This window comes from Amblyraja radiata, chromosome 3 (assembly GCF_010909765.2).
Source record: "Amblyraja radiata isolate CabotCenter1 chromosome 3, sAmbRad1.1.pri, whole genome shotgun sequence".
Lineage (NCBI taxonomy): Eukaryota > Metazoa > Chordata > Chondrichthyes > Rajiformes > Rajidae > Amblyraja > Amblyraja radiata.
In genome coordinates, this window is record NC_045958.1 from 76,464,450 (window position 1) to 76,487,218 (window position 22,769).

General features: G+C 45.9%; 1 protein-coding gene across 2 annotated transcripts in view; it reads left to right on the top strand.

Moving 5' to 3' along the window:
• Positions 1-537: 537 nt before the first annotated feature.
• Positions 538-22,769, top strand: part of gda (guanine deaminase) — a 67,854-nt gene continuing 45,622 nt past the window's right edge. For both annotated transcript variants that reach the window (XM_033018136.1, XM_033018137.1), the window contains exons 1-3: positions 538-784; positions 20,452-20,540; positions 21,882-22,056. In XM_033018136.1, the coding sequence (XP_032874027.1) occupies positions 653-784; positions 20,452-20,540; positions 21,882-22,056 (396 nt within the window). In that variant the 5' untranslated portion in view covers positions 538-652. The remainder of the gene's footprint in view (positions 785-20,451; positions 20,541-21,881; positions 22,057-22,769) is intronic.

Consider the following 22,769-nt stretch of genomic DNA (forward strand, 5'->3'; position numbering starts at 1 on the left):
TGATCATCCAGAATCAGTACCCTGCAGATAGATGCTGGTTTAAACCGAAGATAGACACGAAAATCTGGAGTAACTCAGCGGCAAGGGACTGTCTCGATCCGAAACGTCACCCATTCCTTCTCTCCAGAGATGCTGCCTGGCCCGCAGAGTTACTCCAGCATTTTGTGTCTATCGCCTGGGATACTGACAGGTTATAAACACGTGTGCTACTTGTTCACCACTGCAGGTGAAAACTGCAACGTTCAGAACATCTAACCGTTAAACTAAATTAAGCAATATCTATAGCACTGAATTTGACCTTGCATTGTCACGGTGCTCACAACCATGTCGCAAGCGTTCCCTGCTGAACTTCCTTCCCTGCATCTTAAAATCTGTTTTCCTACCAACCAGGGAGCGCAGCTCTCTGAGATATTAACTCTTTCTCGCTCTACATGAGCTGATAGACTTTCTGGGCATTTGCGAGGTTAAGTGTTTTTTTGTTTTTTTTGTAGAAGGGCAGGGCAGGGAATGGATGATAATACGCCCCTAGCTGAGTGTATGTGTATAAATACGCCCGGCTCTTCCTGGGTTAAGAGCTGGTGAGTGCGTCGCATCGTTGTGCTTGAAACATTGGATCAACTCTTTGCGCAGTGCAGTGGTCACTGTTTGAGCCATGGCGACCACAGCTCCTGACTCCCGTGGCGATTGCCTACAAATTTTCAGAGGGACCTTCATTCACTCTACAGACACGTCCCCTTTGGAGATCTTGGAGTCTCGTATTGTGGCAGTAAACAAGTTGGGAAAGGTATGGGTGCCGTTTCATTCTTCCACTGAGTATTGTTAAAATCATTGATCGGTGGGGAGAAATGCGTTACATGATATTTTTATGATAATATTTGCAATGCATTTGTATGATGGAAAAATTGCGTCGGCATATTCCCAGAAACCTGCATCGTCCAATATTTTCCATGGTGAGTTTATGGATCACCTATCAATTATGAAAACTAAGGAAATGTCATATTTAATGCATAAACGAAGTGGGTGTGGCAGGTGAAGGATTAAACGATTAGATGCAATGATTACAGGTTTAAATGCAATTTCTATTTATCTTCGCTGTAAACCAGCATCTGTCGTTCCTTGTTGTTGGCAAGTCTGAAGAAGTGTCTCGCCCCGAAACGTCCTCAGTCTGAAAAAGGGTCTCACCCCGAAACGTCACCCATCCCCTCTCTCCAGCATTTTGTGCCAACCTGCAGTCCCTTCCTACACACAGTCCGATAAAGTCATTTGAAACGATAGATAGATGTAGATCTGTTCCTGGATTTGTTGAACAACCACAAACGCTTGTATTTCTCGGTAAAGCCCTTGCGAAATGTAGACAATTTCCCAACGTCCTCCCTGCAGCTGTGGGTGGACACGTGTTGAACTGTGGGTATCGAGTGTCGGTGGCTGCTCTTCAACAATGCTGGCTGTCACGGTGAGATCCAGCAACGACTGGCCCTCCCTGGCAAAGGGAACACACGTAGACTACCCATGCCCTGCCAATCCCTTCAGCCCATCATTGGCACAGAGGGAAGTCATTTAGTTAATGTGTAGGAAGGAACTGCAGATGCTGGTTTAAACCGAAGATAGACACAAAATGCTGGAGTAACTCAGTGGGACAGGCAGCATCGCTGGAGAGAAGGAATGGGTGACGGTTCGGGTCGAGACCCTTCTTGGATCTTTAAAATTATCTGATTACTTAAATGATTAAGTAATAAATAAATTTCAATACTTCAACTAAAACCACAACATAAAGGGCACAAAGATCTCAAGATCCCAGCATCTGTTTGTTAGTTCATCACAGTAGGTCAGGCAGCATCTCTGGAGGAAAGGGTTAGGCGACATTTCGGGTCGGGACCCCTCTTCAAAATACCCTGCTGAGGTCATCTGTTGTTGGCCCTGATTTGTCCCGGTCTTTTCTTGCTTCCAGTTCCCCACTACAATCATCCCGAAGAAGGGTCCCGACCAAAAATGGAATCTATTCTTATTCTCCAGAGATGCTGCTTGGCCCGCTGAGTTACTCCAGCATTTTGTGTCTAACTTGCTGATTCAGACAGTTTTTGATTATCAAGGATTCTGCGCTGACTCTTTACTCTGAAACACACGTTGGAAATTTAAACTTGGGCGCAACTAACATCGTCTAAGTAATGTGGCATCTTCCTGCAGTAAAGTCACGGCATTAGTACAGGCATGTCTCCAAATGAGCCAATTCAACCAAGGGAGGATATTTATAGTGTGTGAAAAAAAAAGTGACATCATTTGTGCCACGTGATGATTTAACAACACTTGACAGTTCACAATGTTCATTCAAGATTTAACGGGAAAGCTCGGGAGACGGACAAGTCACTCGCACAAATAACAGAAATGCCGAGTACCGTGGGAACTCTTTATCTACCCCCCCGTTATATCGTGTGATAGCGTGCTAGACCACGACCACTTCACTCTGGTTACATCTTGCGTCAAGTCGCCCCGTGAGAAAGGCCTATGTGAGTCAGTCCAGCACTTTATGTCTATATTTGGTTCCCTGATAGGCCAATTGTTGGCTAGGGATAGTGTGATCCCAAGAGGGAACCATCGTTGCAAACCTTGGACTGGTTAACCGACATTTACTGCATGGGGGAGGGGGGGGGGGGGGGGGGGCAGGAGGGGGTGGACGGGGGAGAGAGAGAGAGTGTAAGTTACCTAAAATTAAATAATTCAATGTTCATAGTGAACACAGACACAAATTGTTGGAGTAACTCAATGGGTCAGGCAACATATCTGGAGAAAATGAACAGGTGGCGTTTGTGTCTATCTTCGGTAAAAACCAGCATCCGCAGTTCCTTCCTGCACAATGGATCTCAGTGTCAGTCTCTGACTCCCGTTGGCAGGCCATTCGGCCCACAGCCCGCCCAGCGATGACTAACCCATGTCACAGGGGGATGGTGTGAAGGCGGAGTTAGACAGAGCTTGATTAATGTTACGGTTGGGGAATGGGCCATAATATGGCCAGGGAAACGCTGTTATTCGTGACGCCCCCTCCGCCCTTTCCCAGCTGTTCTCAATCGCACCCCTGGCCACACAAAAAATTATACTTTAAGAAGGAATACACGGAACATTTAAACTCAGAACGCTTCTAACAGAGTGAGCCATGTGAGCACTTTGATCATTCTCCCTGTATTTGCATTTGACAAAATAGTCGGAAAAAAATGTTTAAAAGTGTTCATACCTTTTGCTATGCCTAATTGGCCCTTACCTCTGCGAAAATAGTCTGATATTCGTAGGTGAAATGTCACCAACAATAATTGATTCTATTATTAATTGACTAATAATTGACTCTATTAGCAGAAAGATGCAATTCTGATCTAATATTATCAATGCCTCTGTCTTTGGAAGCAACACCAGCAATTTATTAAATCTGACTACATGCGGCACAGTGGTAGAGTTGCTGCCTCACAGCCCCAGAGACCGGGGTTCGATCCTGACCATGGCTGCAGTCTGTATGGAGTTTGTATGTTCTCCCTGTGACCACGTGGGTTTTCTCCGAGTGCACCGGTTTCCTCTCACACTTCAGAGATTACAGGTTTGTAAGTTAATCGGCTTCGGTAACATTGTAAAATTGTCCCTGGAGTGTATAAGAATAGGTGGTCGGCGCGGACTCGGTGGACCGAAGGGCCTGTTTCCGCGCTATATCTCTAAAATCTGAAGTTAGGTAATGTCTAAAGGAACTGCAGATGCTGGTTAATACACACAAAAGGACACAAAATGTTGGTGTAACTCAGCAGGTAAGTCAGATCTGGGAAGAAAAACATAAAAAGCTGGAGTAAGTCAGCGGGTCAGGCAGCATCTCTGGAGAAAAAGAATAGGTGGCGTTTCGAATCAGAACCCTTCTTCAGACATACTAATCGGAATTGAGTCTGAAGATGTGTCTCGTCCCGAAACATCACCTATTTTTCTCCAGAGATGCTGCTTGACTCGCTGAGTTACTCCAGCTTTTTGTGTCTGTCTTCGGTTTAAACCAGCATGTGCAGTTCACTCCTACTTACACTGGTCTCTGGAGAACATTGATTGGTAGCGTTCCGGACCCTGCTTTGGAAAGGCATCGATCGCTAGTCGGCGAGGACTCCGAGCTGTATCTCTCAAAGAAGTACATGTGAAAAATTTCTCACGGACCATAAAAATGCGGGACCTTTCAGTAAAGTCCCTTTTAAAGGTTATAGTTATTTCTTGAATCTCATTAACATAACTCATGAATAAGTTGATGTCCATATGCGGATGCAAATCTTTATTTTTTAAATTCAATCCCACAGAAGACAATTTTTACTCACCTTCTGTCCCCTCTGTCCAGCTTCCGGGTTCACCGTTCGCAGGAGTTCCCACGGTAACCGCAAGAGTTATTACGGATATCGCACTGGCCACTACGTACATATAATGTTGCAATGCTCAACCACAAGTGTACAAGTCACTCTTGGAGAAATTCAAGCTTGCTTGAATTTTCTCCCGAGTCACCAAGTTACACGATTACCTGCCGTTAGCGCCACGGTGGTCCACGGTGGTCCACGAATGCCGTACGGTTATCGCACGAGGTTCCCACGATGTTCAACTCTGGTTAACTCTTGCGTCAAGTCGCCCCGTGAGAAAGCGCTATAAGAGCCAGGCATAGAACTGTGGGTATTGGCTGCACTTATCTTTTATCCAGGAAATAGCTTCCGAAGTTCATTTTATAACTTGATTTCCAAGTTATGAATCCTATCAAAGTGTAACCTGCCTTAAAGGGCAATAAAAAATGTTCCAAAAAGGCATTCTGAGCCTTTGATCGCCGGCTAGGAACTCAGCGGGTCAGGCAACATTTATGGTGGGACATGAATAAACAACGCTTCCCATCGGGGAATGGGAAAGGGGGAAACGTGGTAGGATGACAAATGTGAGGCGAGGTGGGAATTTGGGTATGGGTGAGTAGGTATAGGTTTATTATTGTCATATATACCCAGGTACACTGACATATAAAGCAGGATAGTAAAAGCTTATTTTTAGTATGTGAAGAGGAAAACATTAGTTAAGAACAAAGTTGGATCCTTGAAGACCGAACAAGGTGAATTTATTATGGGGAACAAGGAAATGGCAGATGAGTTGAACAGGTACTTTGGATCTGTCTTCACTAAGGAGGACACAAACAATCTTCCTGATATAGTAGTGGCCAGAGGATCTGGGGTGACGGAGGAACTGAAGGAAATCCACGTTAGGCAAGAAATGGTGTTGGATAGACTGATGGGACTGAAGGCTGATAAATCCCCAGGGCCTGATGGTCTGCATCCCAGGGTACTTAAGGAAGTGGCTATTGAAATTGTGGATGCATTGGTGATAATTTTCCAATGTTCTATAGACTCAGGATCAGTTCCTTGTGATTGGAGGGTAGCTAATGTTATCCCACTTTTTAAGAAAGGTGGGAGAGAGAAAACAGGGAATTATAGATCAGTTAGCCTGACCTCGGTGGTGGGGAAGATGCTGGAGTTAATTATAAGAGATGAAATAGCCGCACATTACGATAGCAGTAAAAGGATCGGTCAGAGTCAGCATGGATTTACGATGGGGGAATCATGCTTGACTAATCTTCTGCAATTTTTTTAAGATGTAACTAGGAAAATGGACAAGGGAGAGCCAGTGGATGTAGTGTACCTGGACTTTCAGAAAGCATTTGATAAGGTTGCACACAGAAGATTAGTGGGCAAAATTAGGGCACATGGTATTGTGGGTTCAGCGCTGACATGGATAGAGAAGTGGTTGGCAGACAGGAAACAAAGAGTAGGGATTAACGAGTCCCTTTCAGAATGGCAGGCAGTGACTAGTGGTGTACCGCAAGGTTCGGTGCTGGGACCGCAGCTATTTACAATATACATCAAAGATTTGGATGAAGGGATTCAAAGTAACATTAGCAAATTTGCAGATGACACAAAGCTGGGTGGCAGTGTGAACTGTGAGGAGGATGCTATGAGAATGCAGGGTGACTTGGACAGGTTGGGGGAGTGGGCAGATGCATGGCAGATGAAGTTTAATGCGGATAAATGTGAGGTTATCCACTTTGGTACCAAAAACAGGAAGGCAGATTAATATTTAAATGGCGTCAAGTTGGGAAAAGGGGAAGTACAACGGGATCTGGGGGGTCCTTGTACATCAGTCTATGAAAGTAAGCATGCAGGTACAGCAGGCAGTGAAGAAAGTGAATGGCATGTCGGCCTTCATAACAAGAGGAATCGAATATAGGAGCAAAGAGGTCCTTCTGCAGTTGTACAGAGCCCTGGTGAGACCACACCTGGAGAATTGTGTGCAGTTTTGGTCCCCTAATTTGAGGAAGGACATTCTTGCTATTGAGGGAGTGCAGCGTAGGTTTACAAGGTTAATTCCCAGGATGGCAGGACTGTCATATGCTGAGAGAATGGAGCTGCTGGGCTTGTACTTTTGGAGTTTAGAAGGATGAGAGGAGATCTCATTGAAATATATAAGATTGTTACGGGTTTGGACACGCTGGAGGCAGGAAACATGTTCCCAATGTTGGGGGAGTCCAGAACCAGGGGTCACAGTTTAAGGAGTAAGCCATTTAGAACAGAGACGAGGAAACACTTTTTCTCACAGAGAGTGGTGAGCCTTTGGAATTCTCTGCCTCAGAGGGCAGTGGAAGTAGGTTCTCTGGATGCTTTCAAGAGTGAGCTAGATAGGGCTCTTAAAAATAGCGGAGTCGGGGGATATGGGGAGAAGGCAGGAACGGGGTACTGATTGGGGATGATCAGCCATGATCACATTGAATGGCGGTGCTGGCTCGAAGGGCCGAATGGCCTACTCCTGCACCTATTGTCTATTGTCTATTGACAAGCTTTGTTTTGCATGCTACCCAATCAAATCAGATAATACAATACATAAATCCAATCAAGCCAATCAAACTCAAACACAACAGGTAGAGTTGCTGCAGCATTTTATGTCTACCTTATAGGGGGGTTGCACGTACGGTCATCGGATCAAAGGGCATGACGCTCAATCCTTGTGGAGGACATGCTCCCTCGGCACACACTGTTAATACACGAAATGCCTACTTTCTTACCTGTTAAAAACCGCCAAAATCGTCAATCTTTACGCTGTATGTAATTGTGGGTGCTGTCATTGAAAGCGGGAAGGTATAAGGTTTAAACTGGTGTTATCTCGTGGTGTGATGTCTTTTACAATCCGCGACTAATAGCCACATTAATTGTCGTGCCCAGACAGCACCATCTCGATAAGCCTTCGCTATATAAAGTGAATTTAAACAGAGCAATTTGATTGCAATATTGTGGGGTTATTTTTTTGGGTGACTGAGCGCTCTGAACCAAATGCTCTAGTATCTTTGCTCTGAACCCGAGCACCAAGGTGTAAGCGGCTGAAGGAGCGCATCCCTCGGGACAGCCTCGACTCTCATCGACAGTTCATCGCGTGTACGCCAGTTGGTGTTGTGTGGCAACAGTATGGGTCATGGGTCGTGACCTCCACTGCGTGCAACCTCCCTATGCAAAGGAAAAGGTTCAGAGTGCAGAACTCTCAGCATTGCGGCACACCAGTTCCACAGACGAAGTCCAATGTCCGCAATGGGGTAGAGGTGAATTCAATAGTGCCCTATCTTATGGAAGGACCATTCTGAAGCCTGATATCAGAGGGGAAGAGGCAGTTCCTGAGACTGGAGGTGTGCACTATTAGTTTTCTGTATCTTCTGCCCGATGGGAGCTGGAAAAAGAAAGAATAATGGGGGTGGGAAGAGTCTTTGTTTATGTTGACTGATTTTCCAAGACAGCATGGGATGTAAATGGAATCAAAGGTGGGAATCTGGTCTGTGTGAAGGACTGGGCTACATCCACAATTCTGCAATTTCTTACAGTTGTGGCACAGTTCCGGAAGTTCCGGAAGTGGCGGCGCTGGTGAACGGCTGCGGCTCGCCTGCAGTCCGTTTGTTTTTACTTTTTTGTGCTGTTTTTTTCGTTTTGTTTAGCTAAGTTTTTGGTTTTAGGTTGTGTTTATGTGTGTGGGGGGGATGAAACAGGGCTTGCTATCTCTCCCTTCGGGGGAATGCGACTTTTTTGTCGTATCATCCTTCTCTGCCTCCGTCTGCGCTGAGGCCTAATGGCGGAGGTGGCGACCTCGAGGCTCCGGAGGCAGCCTGTCAGGACTCGCCCTGGGCTCGCTCCCTCTGAAGGGTGGCCCAGCTCGTGGCTGGAACGGCGCTCCCGTGAGGGGCTGTGAGGACGGCCTGGCACGGGGCTGAGACGCCCCCGTGGGGGCGGCTCAGCTTGAGGGTAACGGCGCTCCCGTCGGGGCGGCCCAGCTCGAGGGTAACGGCGCTCACGTGGGGGCGGCCTGGCGCGGGGCTGAGACGCTCACGTGAGGGTGACCCGGCTCGGGGCTGGAACGGTGCTCCGGTGGCTGAGACGGCATTCTGGCGGCGGCGGCCTGAGTCCGGTGTTCGGTCGCGGGCCAGTGGACGATGTCGTCAACAGCTGTGTCCGCTGGACTGGAGGGCGGCATCTTCGACCACCCCGGGCCGCGGTGTTTGAACCGGCCCGTTCGCGGAGCTCGGTGAGCCGCGGGACTGATTTACCATCGCCCGGTGGGGTATCGCCTCAGCGCAGAGGAAGGAGAGGAGGGAAGTGACTGCAGCCCTAAGATTTTTGCCTCCATCACAGTGAGGAGGTGCTTGGTGGACTCACTGTGGTGGATGTTAATTTGTGTTTACTGTCTGTTCTGTTGTATATTATTGTATTATTGTATGTATGGCTGCAGGTAACGACATTTCGTTCAGACCGTAAGGTCTGAATGACAAATAAAGGATCTAATCTAATCTAAAACTTTCATGTCCATGTTAGTTTTGCATACAGTCTGTCACCACTGGCGACTTGCCAGCAGCCTCACGAGAAGGTACAGCCACAAGAGCAAACAAGATCAGGCAGTAAAATCAACCTGCCAGATCGGTATGGTGCAGGACAAAGCCAGGCAGTTGTCACCTTGTATAACTCGGTGGCTGAGGGGGGAGCTGTGGCGCCTTCACGCCCACGTTGGGATTGCATACAGCCTGTCACGGTTGGAGACTCGTCAGCAGCCTCACAAGAAGGTACAGCCACAAGAGCTCAATAATCCATGAGCCTACTTTATGCAAAGAGAAAGGTTCAGAGTGCAGAACTCTCAGCATTGCAGCACATCAGTTCCAGAGACAAACTCCAATGTCCACAATGGGGTAGAGGTGAATTGAATAGTACCCTAACTTATGGAAGGACCATTCTGTAGCCCGACAACAGAGGGGAAGAGGCAGTTCCTGTGGCTGGAGGTCTGCACTTTCAGGTTTCTGTATCTTCTGCCCGATGGGAGCTGGGAGAAGAAAGAATGATGGGGGTGGGACGAGTCTTTGTTTATGTTGACTGATTTTCCAAGACAGCATGGAATGTAAATGGAATCAATGGTGTGAATCTGGTCTGTGTGATGGACTGGGCTACATCCACAACTCTGCAATTTCGTACAGTTGTGGCACCTTCACGCCCATGTTAGTTTTGCATTCTGTCACCACTGGCAACTTGCCAGCAGCCTCACGAGAAGGTACAGCCACAAGAGCTCAATAACAACTCCAAGGTCAGATGCACTCATTGGCCTTATGTGCACACGGGTTATGATTGGTGAGAATGTAGGTAAATCTCCAAACGTTTCATCTGGCCTTTCATCGAGTGTGACGTTGGATTATGGGTGAAGACTTGTCTATCGTGTCAACAATCCAAAATCTTCAGACACACCAGGACCCCTTTCGGTGAGTTTCCTGTACCGAACACCCGTTTCGAGCACGTGGACCTGGACTTGGTCGGCCCATTCCCACCATCAAGAAACTACACGTATCTGCTCACTTTTGAAGACCGGTTCACAAGATGTTATCCCGGACATCAACATTTCAGCGGAAACAATAGCCCGCACTTTTGTTGACTGATGGATTTCGGACTTTGGGGGCCCAAGTACGATCATGACATATCAAGGACTGCAATTCGAGTTTGCGCTGTTTCAAACACTAACCGACCTCTTGGGTATGAACAGGATTTGAACGACTGTGTATCATCCACAAGCGAATGGCCTGATTGAACGGTTCCATCGCCAGTTGAAAGCCGCTCTGGCAGCCGGAGGAGACGCGTCGAACTGGAGTGAACAGTTGCCTCTGGTTCTGCTTGGCATTCGCACGGCGGTGAAAGCAGACCTAGGATGTTCGTCGTTGGAAATGGTTTACGGCACAACTCTGAAGCTGCCCGGCGAATTTATCGAACCAATCCCCACAGACAGATCCTATGATCCAAGCAGGTATGTCGATCGATTACGGCGAACTATGCAGCTACTAAGGCCAACACCGACACGGCGAACACCTGCGATGGTCTACGTGACTGCTGACCTCCAACGTTGCACATATGTTTTGTTCCGACACAACGCCATCCGCCGACCTTTTCAGCAAACATACGACAGCCCTTACCAAGTCATCCAACGCCTACCCAAAGGTTTTGTGATCTATCGCAACAGAAAAACTGAGACCGTATCCGTCGACCGGTTAAAGCCAGCATACATCGAGAACCAACCGACTACCTCACCCACCGAACCGGCGAAGTCACAAGACCCCAACACTTCATGTCAAAGACCTCCCACACTGCACCAAACAAGATCAGGCAGTAAAATCAACCTGCCAGACCGGTATGGTGCAGGACAAAGCCAGGCAGTTGTCACCTTGTATAACTCGGTGGCTGAGGGGGGAGCTGTGGCGCCTTCACGCCCACGTTGGGATTGCATACAGCCTGTCATGGTTGGAGACTCGTCAGCAGCCTCACAAGAAGGTACAGCCACAAGAGCTCAATTATCCATGAGCCTACTTTATGCAAAGGGAAAGGTTCAGAGTGCAGAGCTCTCAGCATTGCAGCACATCACTTCCAGAGACAAACTCCAATGTCCACAATGGGGTAGAGGTGAATTGAATAGTACCCTAACTTATGGAAGGAGCATTCTGTAGCCCGACAACAGAGGGGAAGAGGCAGTTCCTGTGGCTGGAGGTCTGCACTTTCAGGTTTCTGTATCTTCCGCCCGATGAGAGCTGGGAGAAGAAAGAATGATGGGGGTGGGACGAGTCTTTGTTTATGTTGACTGATTTTCCAAGACAGCATGGAATGTAAATGGAATCAATGGTGTGAATCTGGTCTGTGTGATGGACTGGGCTACATCCACAACTCTGCAATTTCGTACAGTTGTGGCACCTTCACGCCCATGTTAGTTTTGCATGTTAATTGTGCATGTTAGTTTTGCATTCTGTCACCACTGGCGACTTGCCAGCAACCTCACGAGAAGGTACAGCCACAAGAGCTCAATAACAACAAGGTCAGATGCACTAATATAATGTTGCAATGTTCAACCACAAGTGTACAAGTCACTCTTGGTGAAATTCAAGCTTGCTTGAATTTTCTCCCGAGTCACCAAGTTACACGAGTACCTGCCGTTAGCGCCACGGTGGTCCACGGTGGTCCACGAATGCCGTACGGTTATCGCACGAGGTTCCCACGATGTTCAACTCTGGTTAACTCTTGCGCCAAGTCGCCCCGTGAAAAGCGCTATAAGAGCCAGGCATAGAACTGCGGGTATTGGCTGCACTTATCTTTTATCCAGGAAATAGCGTCCGAAGTTCATTTTATAACTTGATTTCCAAGTTATGAATCCTATCAAAGTGTAACCTGCCTTAAAGGGCAATAAAAAATGTTCCAAAAAGGCATTCTGAGCCTTTGATCGCCGGTTAGGAACTCAGCGGGTCAGGCAACATTTATGGTGGGACATGAATAAACAACGCTTCCCATCGGGGAATGGGAAAGGGGGAAACGTGGTAGGATGACAAATGTGAGGCGAGGTGGGAATTTGGGTATGGGTGAGTAGGTATAGGTTTATTATTGTCATATGTACCCAGGTACACTGACATATAAAGCAGGATAGTAAAAGCTTATTTTTAGTATGTGAAGAGGAAAACATTAGTTAAGAACAAAGTTGGATCCTTGAAGACCGAACAAGGTGAATTTATTATGGGGAACAAGGAAATGGCAGATGAGTTGAACAGATACTTTAGATCTGTCTTCACTAAGGAGGACACAAACAATCTTCCTGATATAGTAGTGGCCAGAGGATCTGGGGTGACGGAGGAACTGAAGGAAATCCACATTAGGCAGGAAATGGTGTTGGATAGACTGATGGGACTGAAGGCTGATAAAGCCCCAGGGCCTGATGGTCTGCATCCCAGGGTACTTAAGGAAGTGGCTATTGAAATTGTGGATGCATTGGTGATAATTTTCCAATGTTCTATAGACTCAGGATCAGTTCCTTGTGATTGGAGGGTAGCTAATGTTATCCCACTTTTTAAGAAAGGCGGGAGAGAGAAAACAGGGAATTATAGATCAGTTAGCCTGACATCGGTGGTGGGGAAGATGCTGGAGTTAATTATAAGAGATGAAATAGCCGCACATTACGATAGCAGTAAAAGGATCGGTCCGAGTCAGCATGGATTTACGATGGGGGAATCATGCTTGACTAATCTTCTGCAATTTTTTAAAGATGTAACTAGGAAAATGGACAAGGGAGAGCCAGTGGATGTAGTGTACCTGGACTTTCAGAAAGCATTTGATAAGGTTGCACATAGAAGATTAGTGGGCAAAATTAGGGCACATGGTATTGGGGGTACAGCGCTGACATGGATAGAGAAGTGGTTGGCAGACAGGAAACAAAGAGTAGGGATTAACGAGTCCCTTTCAGACTGGCAGGCAGTGACTAGTGGTGTACCGCAAGGTTTGGTGCTGGGACCGCAGCTATTTACAATATACATCAAAGATTTGGATGAAGGGATTCAAAGTAACATTAGCAAATTTGCAGATGACACAAAGCTGGGTGGCAGTGTGAACTGTGAGGAGGATGCTATGAGAATGCAGGGTGACTTGGACAGGTTGGGGGAGTGGGCAGATGCATGGGAGATGAAGTTTAATGCGGATAAATGTGAGGTTATCCACTTTGGTAACAAAAACAGGAAGGCAGATTACTATCTAAATGGCGTCAAGTTGGGAAAAGGGGAAGTACAACGGGATCTGGGGGGTCCTTGTACATCAGCCTATGAAAGTAAGCATGCAGGCACAGCAGGCAGTGAAGAAAATAAATGGCATGTCGGCCTTCATAACAAGAGGAATCGAATATAGGAGCAAAGAGGTCCTTCTGCAGTTGTACAGAGCCCTGGTGAGACCACACCTGGAGAATTGTGTGCAGTTTTGGTCCCCTAACTTGAGGAAGGACATTCTTGCTATTGAGGGAGTGCAGCGTAGGTTTACAAGGTTAATTCCCAGGATGGCGGGACTGTCGTATGCTGGGAGAATGGAGCTGCTGGGCTTGTACACTCTGGAGTTTAGAAGGATGAGAGGGTATCTCATTGAAATATATAAGATTGTTACGGGTTTGGACACGCTGGAGGCAGGAAACATGTTCCCAATGTTGGGGGAGTCCAGAACCAGGGGTCACAGTTTAAGGAGTAAGCCATTTAGAACAGAGACGAGGAAACACTTTTTCTCACAGAGAGTGGTGAGTCTGTGGAATTCTCTGCCTCAGAGGGCAGTGGAAGTAGGTTCTCTGGATGCTTTCAAGAGTGAGCTAGATAGGGCTCTTAAAAATAGCGGAGTCGGGGGATATGGGGAGAAAGCAGGAACGGGGTACTGATTGGGGATGATCAGCCATGATCACATTGAATGGCGGTGCTGGCTCGAAGGGCCGAATGGCCTACTCCTGCACCTATTGTCTATTGTCTATTGACAAGCTTTGTTTTGCATGCTACCCAATCAAATCAGATAATACAATACATAAATCCAATCAAGCCAATCAAACTCAAACACAACAGGTAGAGTTGCTGCAGCATTTTATGTCTACCTTATAGGGGGGTTGCACGTAAGGTCATCGGATCAAAGGGCATGACGCTCAATCCTTGTGGAGGACATGGCTCCCTCGGCACACACTGTTAATACACGAAATGCCTACTTTCTTACCTGTTAAAAACCGCCGAAATGGTCAATTTTTACGCTGTATGTAATTGTGGGTGCTGTCATTGAAAGCGGGAAGGTATAAGGTTTAAACTGGTGTTATCTCGTGGTGTGGTGTCTTTTACAATCCGCGACTAATAGCCACATTCATTGTCGTGCCCAGACAGCACCATCTCGATAAGCCTTCGCTATATAAAGTGAATTTAAACAGAGCAATTTGATTGCAATATTGTGGGGTTATTTTTTTGGGTAACTGAGCGCTCTGAACCAAATGCTCTAGTATCTTTGTTCTGAACCCGAGCACCAAGGTGTAAGCGGCTGAAGGAGAGCATCCCTCGGGACAGCCTCGACTCTCTCCCCCGGGGTCACCGGCGTCTGCTCCATCTCCCGCTGTGGGCTGCACTGTCACTGGCGGGGCCGGGTAAAGTGGGGCCGCAGCTCCAGGTAACGCCAGCTGCAGCAGAGTTGGGGATGGTCTGCTCCCTCCGCCCACCCAGAGTCACTGACCACGCTGCACGGCCAGGGGTGGGGGATAGACGGCCCAGGGTCCGCAAGTGTGCAACCAATCTGGATGCTGGGACAGAAGAAGGGCCCGCTGTGCTGGCAGCCAGAGCAAATGCTTACCAACAGTTCATCGCGTGTACGCCAGTTGGTGTTGTGTGGCAACAGTATGGGTCACGGGTCGTGACCTCCACTGCGTGCAACCTCCCTATGCATAGGGAAAAGGTTCAGAGTGGGAGCTGGGAAAAGAAAGAATGATGGGGGTGGGACGAGGGAAAGGTTCAGAGTGCAGAACTCTCAGCATTGCAGCACATCAGTTCCAGAGACAAACTCCAATGTCCACAATGGGGTAGAGGTGAATTGAATAGTACCCTAACTTATGGAAGGAGCATTCTGTAGCCCGACAACAGAGGGGAAGAGGCAGTTCCTGTGGCTGGAGGTCTGCACTTTCAGGTTTCTGTATCTTCTGCCCGATGGGAGCTGGGAGAAGAAAGAATGATGGGGGTGGGACGAGTCTTTGTGTATGTTGACTGATTTTCCAAGACAGCATGGAATGTAAATGGAATCAATGGTGTGAATCTGGTCTGTGTGATGGACTGGGCTACATCCACAACTCTGCAATTTCTTACAGTTGTGGCACCTTCACGCCCATGTTAGTTTTGCATGTTAATTGTGCATGTTAGTTTTGCATTCTGTCACCACTGGCGACTTGCCAGCAACCTCACGAGAAGGTACAGCCACAAGAGCTCAATAACAACAAGGTCAGATGCACTAATTGGCCTTATGTGCACACGGGTTATGATTGGTGAGAATGTAGGTAAAAGGGGCTTCTGGAATAAACGTGACACAAGGTGTCTGGCTCAGCTGTGTCGTTTATTCTTTGCTTTCTGCCGTGGGATTCGGTAGATCCTACACAGTCTTGATACAGCCCAGATATCTGAATAACATAGGTACACAAAATTGCTGGGGAAACTCAGCGGGTGCAGCAGCATCTATGGAGCGAAGGAAATAGGCGATGTTTCGGGCCGAAACCCTTCTTCAGACTGATAGGGGGTGGGGAAAGAAAGAAGGACAAAGGGAGGAGGAGGAGGAGCCCGAGGGCGGGCGGATGGGAGGGTGGGAGGAGACAGCTAGAGGGTGAATGGACTGGGCTACATCTGAATAACATGTCCGGGTGACTGTTCTATATTTCTATATTTCTTTGTAGAAACCATGATTATTAGATCTTGTTACGACTCCCGAATGCAGGTACTTCAGAGCCGTGTAACATAATTCAAAAACCAGGTTCAAGTTCAAAAATCTTTTAATTATTCAATGGAACACAAAACCCAAACCTGATTTAAACAACCCAGTCAGGGATATGGATGGACTAACAAACAATTAAACAGTGCTCCAGCCAGCCACGTAATGGACCGTCGAACCAGAGACCCTAAAACCTGCCTAAAGAGATATAACCCTGAAACAAAATACTCGAAAACACTGTCAGCCCTTATCCGTCCCAATTCAATATTTGTTAACAAGTAATGGTGAAAGTACACAAAGTTCTATGCCATGTGGCAGGCCTTCCTCAGCTCACACCAGCAGGCTGCTCACAAGTCAGGGTCTACGAAGAAGAGAGAGAATCCTGGGAGATTCTGGTATTTAAGCTTCAGATGAGTCACCTGTCACCTGATGCAGCTTGGCCAATCGGGTACAGGAGCCTTTTAACCCCTTGATTCCAGACACAGCCACGAGGCCTGTACTCGGGAGAGAAACAGAGAAAGGTAAGTACATAGCATTCACCAGGGGGGGGGGGGAGCGCCTAACAGATCTGGAAATATCACCCTGAAAGGTCTCAGTTGTTAAACTGGCCTGAACATCATCATTGAACCCTAGTATCTGTGATGGCATTGGCTTCTTCTATGTGAGACAGGGGTCAGGGGTCATGGGAAGAAGGCAGGAGAATGGGGTTACGAGGGAGAGATAGATCAGCCATGATTGAATGACAGAGTAGACCTGATGGGCTAAATGGCCTAATTCTGCTCCTCTCACTTATGAACATGAGATCATCGGTGTTCCCCTCCAAGTTACACCCTGGAAATATTTCACTGTGCTTTCTTTCCTGGAGCAGGATTCCCAAACATGTCTACTGAGGGGGACTGCAGTGATTTAAGAAGTGGGCTCATGATCATTTTGTCATGGGCAGTTGGGTCTGTGCATTGAACGAGGGACTGGCCAGCCAGGCCAACATCTCATGAGGGAATCAAGACTAGGTTTGGTGTAAATGGTGCTTCAAAAAATGTCAAAAGTAACATTGAGTTAAAACCCTACCTACCTGGCCTCTCACACTGCAACGAGGAAGAGCAGAGCAGTTTGCTGCAGCCTTTATCTCCTAATCCACATAGTTAAGAACAATTTATTGTCATTTCTCATACTGAAGTTTGTGGGAGCTTGCTGTGCACAAATTGGCTGCTATGTTTTCTACCTCATGGTCGTGGTGTATCTTGCGATGATCAAAATGTTCTGGGCATATCAATTTTGCTGTTTACGTGTTTTATCCCAAAATGTCCTACATTCCAAGTGAAACATGTGATGATAATGCAGCAGGTTCTTGCAATACCTGCAACTACAGGACATGTAAAATGGTCCCCCTCCCCATCCTGGTAGCATCCACGTTCTACACATATTTCCACTCACGGCCTTTCTCCCCCATCTAGTTCTGGCTCCTTCTACCATTCACCTCTCCCCGAATACCACCAACCTCACTCATCAGATTCTAGCATTGGCAGTCTTTGCATTGCTGCCAATAACTTCAGCAGCTGTCTCCACCTTTACCATCCCATCCCCTCAACTCAACTCACCTGGTTCCATCTGCCTTCCATTATTACTCCTTTTTATCTTGTTCTTTTTCTCTCTTCTCTCTGCCTTCATCCATTATCTTCCTGCCCCTGCCCCCCCCACCCACACACACACACACACACACACAGCCCACCCACCTGACTCCATATGCTTGTTATCCTGCATCTCCCCAGTTCACCAAACACCTCTCACTTCTTTGTAAGAAAGAACTGCAGATGCTGGTTTAAATCAAAGGTAGATACAAAATGCCGGAGTAACTCAGCGGGACAGGCAGCATCTCTGGAGATTTTTTCTCCTCAGAGATGCTTCCTGGCCTGCTGAGTTACTCCAGCATTTTGTGACTACCTCTCACATCTATAACCATATAACAATTACAGCACGGAAACAGGTCATCTCGGCCCTTCTAGTCCGTGCCGAACACTTATTCTCACCTAGTCCCATCTACCTGCACTCAGACCATAACCTTCCCATCCATATACCTATCCAATTTATTTTTAAATGATAAAATCGAACCACTTCCACTGGAAGCTCATTCCACACAGGTACCACTCTCTGGGTAAAGAAGTTCCCCCTCATGTTACCCCTAAACTTCTGTCCCTTAATTCTCAAATCATGTCCTCTTGGTTGAATCTTCCCTACTCTCAATGGAAAAAGCTTATCCACTTCAACTCTGTCTATCCCTCTCATCATTTTAAAGACCTCTATGAAGTCCCCCCTTAACCTTCTGCGCTCCAAAGAATAAATACCTAACTTGTTCAACCTTTCTCCGTAACTTAATTGCTGAAACCCAGGCAAGGCAGGCTAAGGAACAGCTTCTTCCAAAACACCATTACCCTGCTGAACTCACAGGCCCAGCCCTCGCCCCCCCCCCCCCCCCCCCCCCTTCTCATCAGTATTATTTATAGTTTATATAATTTACAGTTAAGCTCTATTCACCAGAATATAGCACATGTATATGCCTATGTACATAGATCAATATTTATCTGTTTTGTAGTAAATGCCTACTATTTTCTGGGTGCTTAAGCAAAGCAAGAATGTCATTGTCCTATACAGGGACACATGACAATAAACTCCCTTGAACCGTTGAACCTTGATATATCCTCATTTGTATATATTGTTTTAATCAGCATTTTACTACTTTGCACTCTGGTTAGATGCTAAACTGCATTTTGTTGTACCTGTACCTGTACTTGTGCAATGACAATAAAGTTGAATCTAACCTAATCTAATCTAAAACATTCTAGTAAATCTCCTCTGTACTCTCTCTATTTTATTGACATCTTTCCTATAATTAGGCGACCAAAACTGTACACCATACTCCAGAATTGGCCTCACCAATGCCTTGTACAATTTTAACATTACATCCCAACTTCTATACTCAATCTCTGATTTATAAAGGCCAGCATGCCATAAGCTTTTTTTACCACCCTATTGACATGAGATTCCACCTTCAGGGAACTATGCACAGTTATTCCTAGATCCCTCTGTTCAACTGCATTCCTCAATTCGCTGCCATTTACCATGTACATCTTATTTTGATTTGTCCTGCCAACATGTAGCACCTCACACTTATCAGCATTAAACTCCATCTGCCATCTTTCAGCCCACTCTTCCAAATGGCCTAAATCTCTCTGTAGACTTTGAAAATCTACTTCATTATCCACAACACCACCTATCTTAGTATCATCTGCATACTTACTAATCCAATTTACCACCTCATCATCCAGATCATTGATGTACATGACAAACAACAGTGGACCCAACACAGATCCCTGAGGCACCCCACTAGTCACCGGCCTCCAACCTGACAAACAGCCATCCACCATTACTCTCTGGTATCTGCCATTCAGCCACTGTTGAATCCATCTTGCTACTCCACCATTAATACCCAACAAATGAACCTTCCATGTGGAACCTTGTCAAAGGCCTTACTGAAGTCCATATAGACAACATCCACTGCTTTACCCTCATCAATTTCCCTAGTAACCTCTTCAAAAAATTCAAGAAGATTAGTCAAACATGACCTTCCAGGCACAAATCCATGTTGACTGTTCCTAATCACTGTCTCCCCACTCTCCCTCTGTACTGGCTATCTCCCCTCTCCACTCTCAGTTCTAACGTGGGGTTTCGACATGAAACATTCGCTATTCGTTTCCACCCACAGATGCTGCTTAACCTGCAGCAGATATTTGTATGCAAAGATGTTAAAATTAAATAAATACATTTCCAGTCACTGATTGTGCATAAATCTAATCAGTGAAAAGGAAATCACTCAAGCTCTTATCTCTCAGATGTCAAAATCTGCTGGGAGTTCAACAAGGCTTTGCAAAACCTCGAGGAACAGCATCTCAGTCGGGATGTTGCATTTCTGAACAATGCTGACTTCAAACAGATAATCAGCTTTTCTAGCATCGTTATTTGGGATTTCCAACATTCACTGTAGGCTCCTTTAGTCATTTCCAATAATTGTTTTGTGTTTACTCCTTTATTCCCTGTCACTAACACTTTTCATCTCACAGTGTCAGCCTCCTGTCCTTGAAGCTTTAAGGGCCTGTCCCACTTGGGCGTCATTTGCACGACATCTAGGCGACATCATTTAGTGTCGTGACGCGTGCATGGCGCGTGGTGGCGTAGGCAGTGACGCGCGGTCGCGCGCGGCGCCCCAGGATTTGGGGATTCGCGAATTCTTCGCACGCCACCTGCGCAAATGATGCCCAAGTGGGACAGACCCTTTATGCCTTCCATCTAATCACAGACGTTTCCTTGTCTTCTCACTTTTCCTTCAATTTTTCTGCTCCAATTGCTACTTTCACTGCATTTTAAAACTTGACCTCTGCAATTATTCTCAATTTTGATGAAAGACTATCAACCTAAAACATTAACTTTCTATAAATGTTGCCTGGCCAACTGGTCATTTTAGTTCTCTCTCTGGACCTGTTTTGTTTCTCAATAGTTTGGAAACTCATGTTCTTTAGGACAGAGGGAAGTATCTTTAATCCAGCAGAATTTAACCAGAATTGAATGTTATATTCTGTTGCAGATCGTTTTTATTGAACCTGCCGATAAAGAAGAAGAATTGTCGCAAAAGTGGCATTTCAAGAGAGAGAAGATCAGAAAGCTTTGCCCAAGGTTAGAGCATGTTATAAGTTATGAAGTCCTTGCCCCACTGGTAATATGTTTTAAGCAGTCAGGAGGAGAGGGAAGAGGGATGTGAAAATCTAGGACAATGTACGTGAGATTTTCCAACTTGTGCAGGTAGAGGTGTTATTGTGCAATTGCAACCTCAATCCCCGAATAGTCCTGTACGGGTGGTTTGTGGCTCCACCTCCCCAATCATTGTAATACAACATTAGTTTTTCATGTTGGTGACATTGGTGAAGATGCAGAGCTTGAATGTTTCACATATGCTGTGTAAGCACATTACAGAAAGTATGAGTGAAAATCTAACCTTCCTTGCTCAAGAAGGGGGAAAATGGCTTCAGTTCAATGCTCTTCCCCATTGATATATTACCTCAGATCCCTCAGGCTAAGGAAATTTCCCAATGACCAGAAATGCCTGCACTGCAAAAATGCATCTTTATGATTCTGATAACCAAAATGGAAATCATACCACGCCTTTAGATAACCTTTTTATAGTAGGAGTAAACTTTTTGTAATATGTTAGTATCCAAATTATTCTCACTCAAGAATTAATTCCTTGAATCCATGCCAATGCCTTGAGAGGCAGACAGTGCAGAAAATCTTTGTGTGCTGCTCATTTATAAAGGGTATCCCTGGAATATGAGTTGTCCCAAGCTTAATGTCTGGCTAGAAATTGATCTCTGCTAATAAAATACATTTTAATGTTTTATTAATACACGGTATCAGGCCCCTGGTTCCAATGTATGAAGAGATTCTTCATTCATTGGAACCAGCTGGGTGCTCAAAGGTTATTGATCATATTCAAGGTTACTGCCTTAACCAACAAGTTTATTCTTCTGTATTTTTGTACTTTGCTTATTCAACAAGCACAACCTAAACATTGATTGATCAATAACCTTTGAGCACCCAGCAGCAATCCAATGTATGATGTATGAAAAGTTGGTACTTTTGATTGGTGAAATGGAAATGGGTAGGAGGAAGTTATGTGGAAGGTAACCTCCAGCAGAGACCAGTGGGGTCGAGTGGCCTTTTTACTGTAATTCTCTTTAATCTGAGTATTCCTCAAAATCCTCCAGAAATCCGCAGCGTAATTGTTGAGCTTTGCTTGCTCCCAACCCAGGAGCTCATGGCACTATGATCGTATTTCTGGATATGATGACTCTAAGGTCACTACTCTGCTGTTGTTTGTTTAGTGATTATTGATTGAACTTAAACATTCCTGCAGTTCGCTAAACTAACCGTGTCTTTTCCCTTTGTCTTCCTGCTGCATTGCAATGAAGTTCATGTAAGTGAGCTGCATCATTGACCATCCATGTTCTCTCCATTCAGAGAGGAATTCTTTATGCCAGGACTGATTGACACCCACATCCATGCCCCCCAATATCCCAACATGGGATGTTGCCTGGATCTGCCTCTTCTTCAATGGTTAATCAAATATACGTTCCCCGTTGAAGCCAGGTTCAAAGACCTGAAGTTTGCAGAGGATGTCTACACCAAAGTAGTGGTATGTACTGCAGTGTTGCATGAGGAAATCAGCCAAATGCAGCATTAGTCTATTTTCCCCACAGGTAAAGTAGTGGATGCTTGCAAGTAATAACTGTCCTTCTGCATGTGCAAATATTTATTGAACACAGTGGCTCATGGCACACATCCCTTTCTCCCATATTCAGGGTTCCTGCCTTAACCAACAAGTTTATTCTTCTGTATTTTTGTACTTTGATTATTCAACAAGCACAACCTAAACGTTGATTGATCAATAACCTTAGAGCACCCAGCAGCAATCCAGTTCACTTTTTGGGTTATTAATAGATTTATAAAGATATTGACCAATTTAGAGCTTTCAACTTGTTTTGACCACACTTGGAAATCTGGATCCCATATTACAGAAAGGATATAAATTCACAAAAGGAGGAGAAAATATATTCATGAGGGGATACCAGAGCTGAGAAGTTAGAACTATCACACTGGGTTCTATTCATGCAAGGTGAAAGTCAAAGGGTAACTGATGTTGGGGTCTTAAAGGATCTAGCAAGATTTTGGAAAGAAGATAACTATGTGAGGAAGGTCAAAACTCATCTGTAAATATATTAATAATAATAATAATGGATGGGATTTATATAGCGCCTTTCTAATACTCAAGGCGCTTTACATCGCATTATTCATTCACTCCTCAGTCACACTCAGTGGTGGTAAGCTACTTCTGTAGCCACAGCTGCC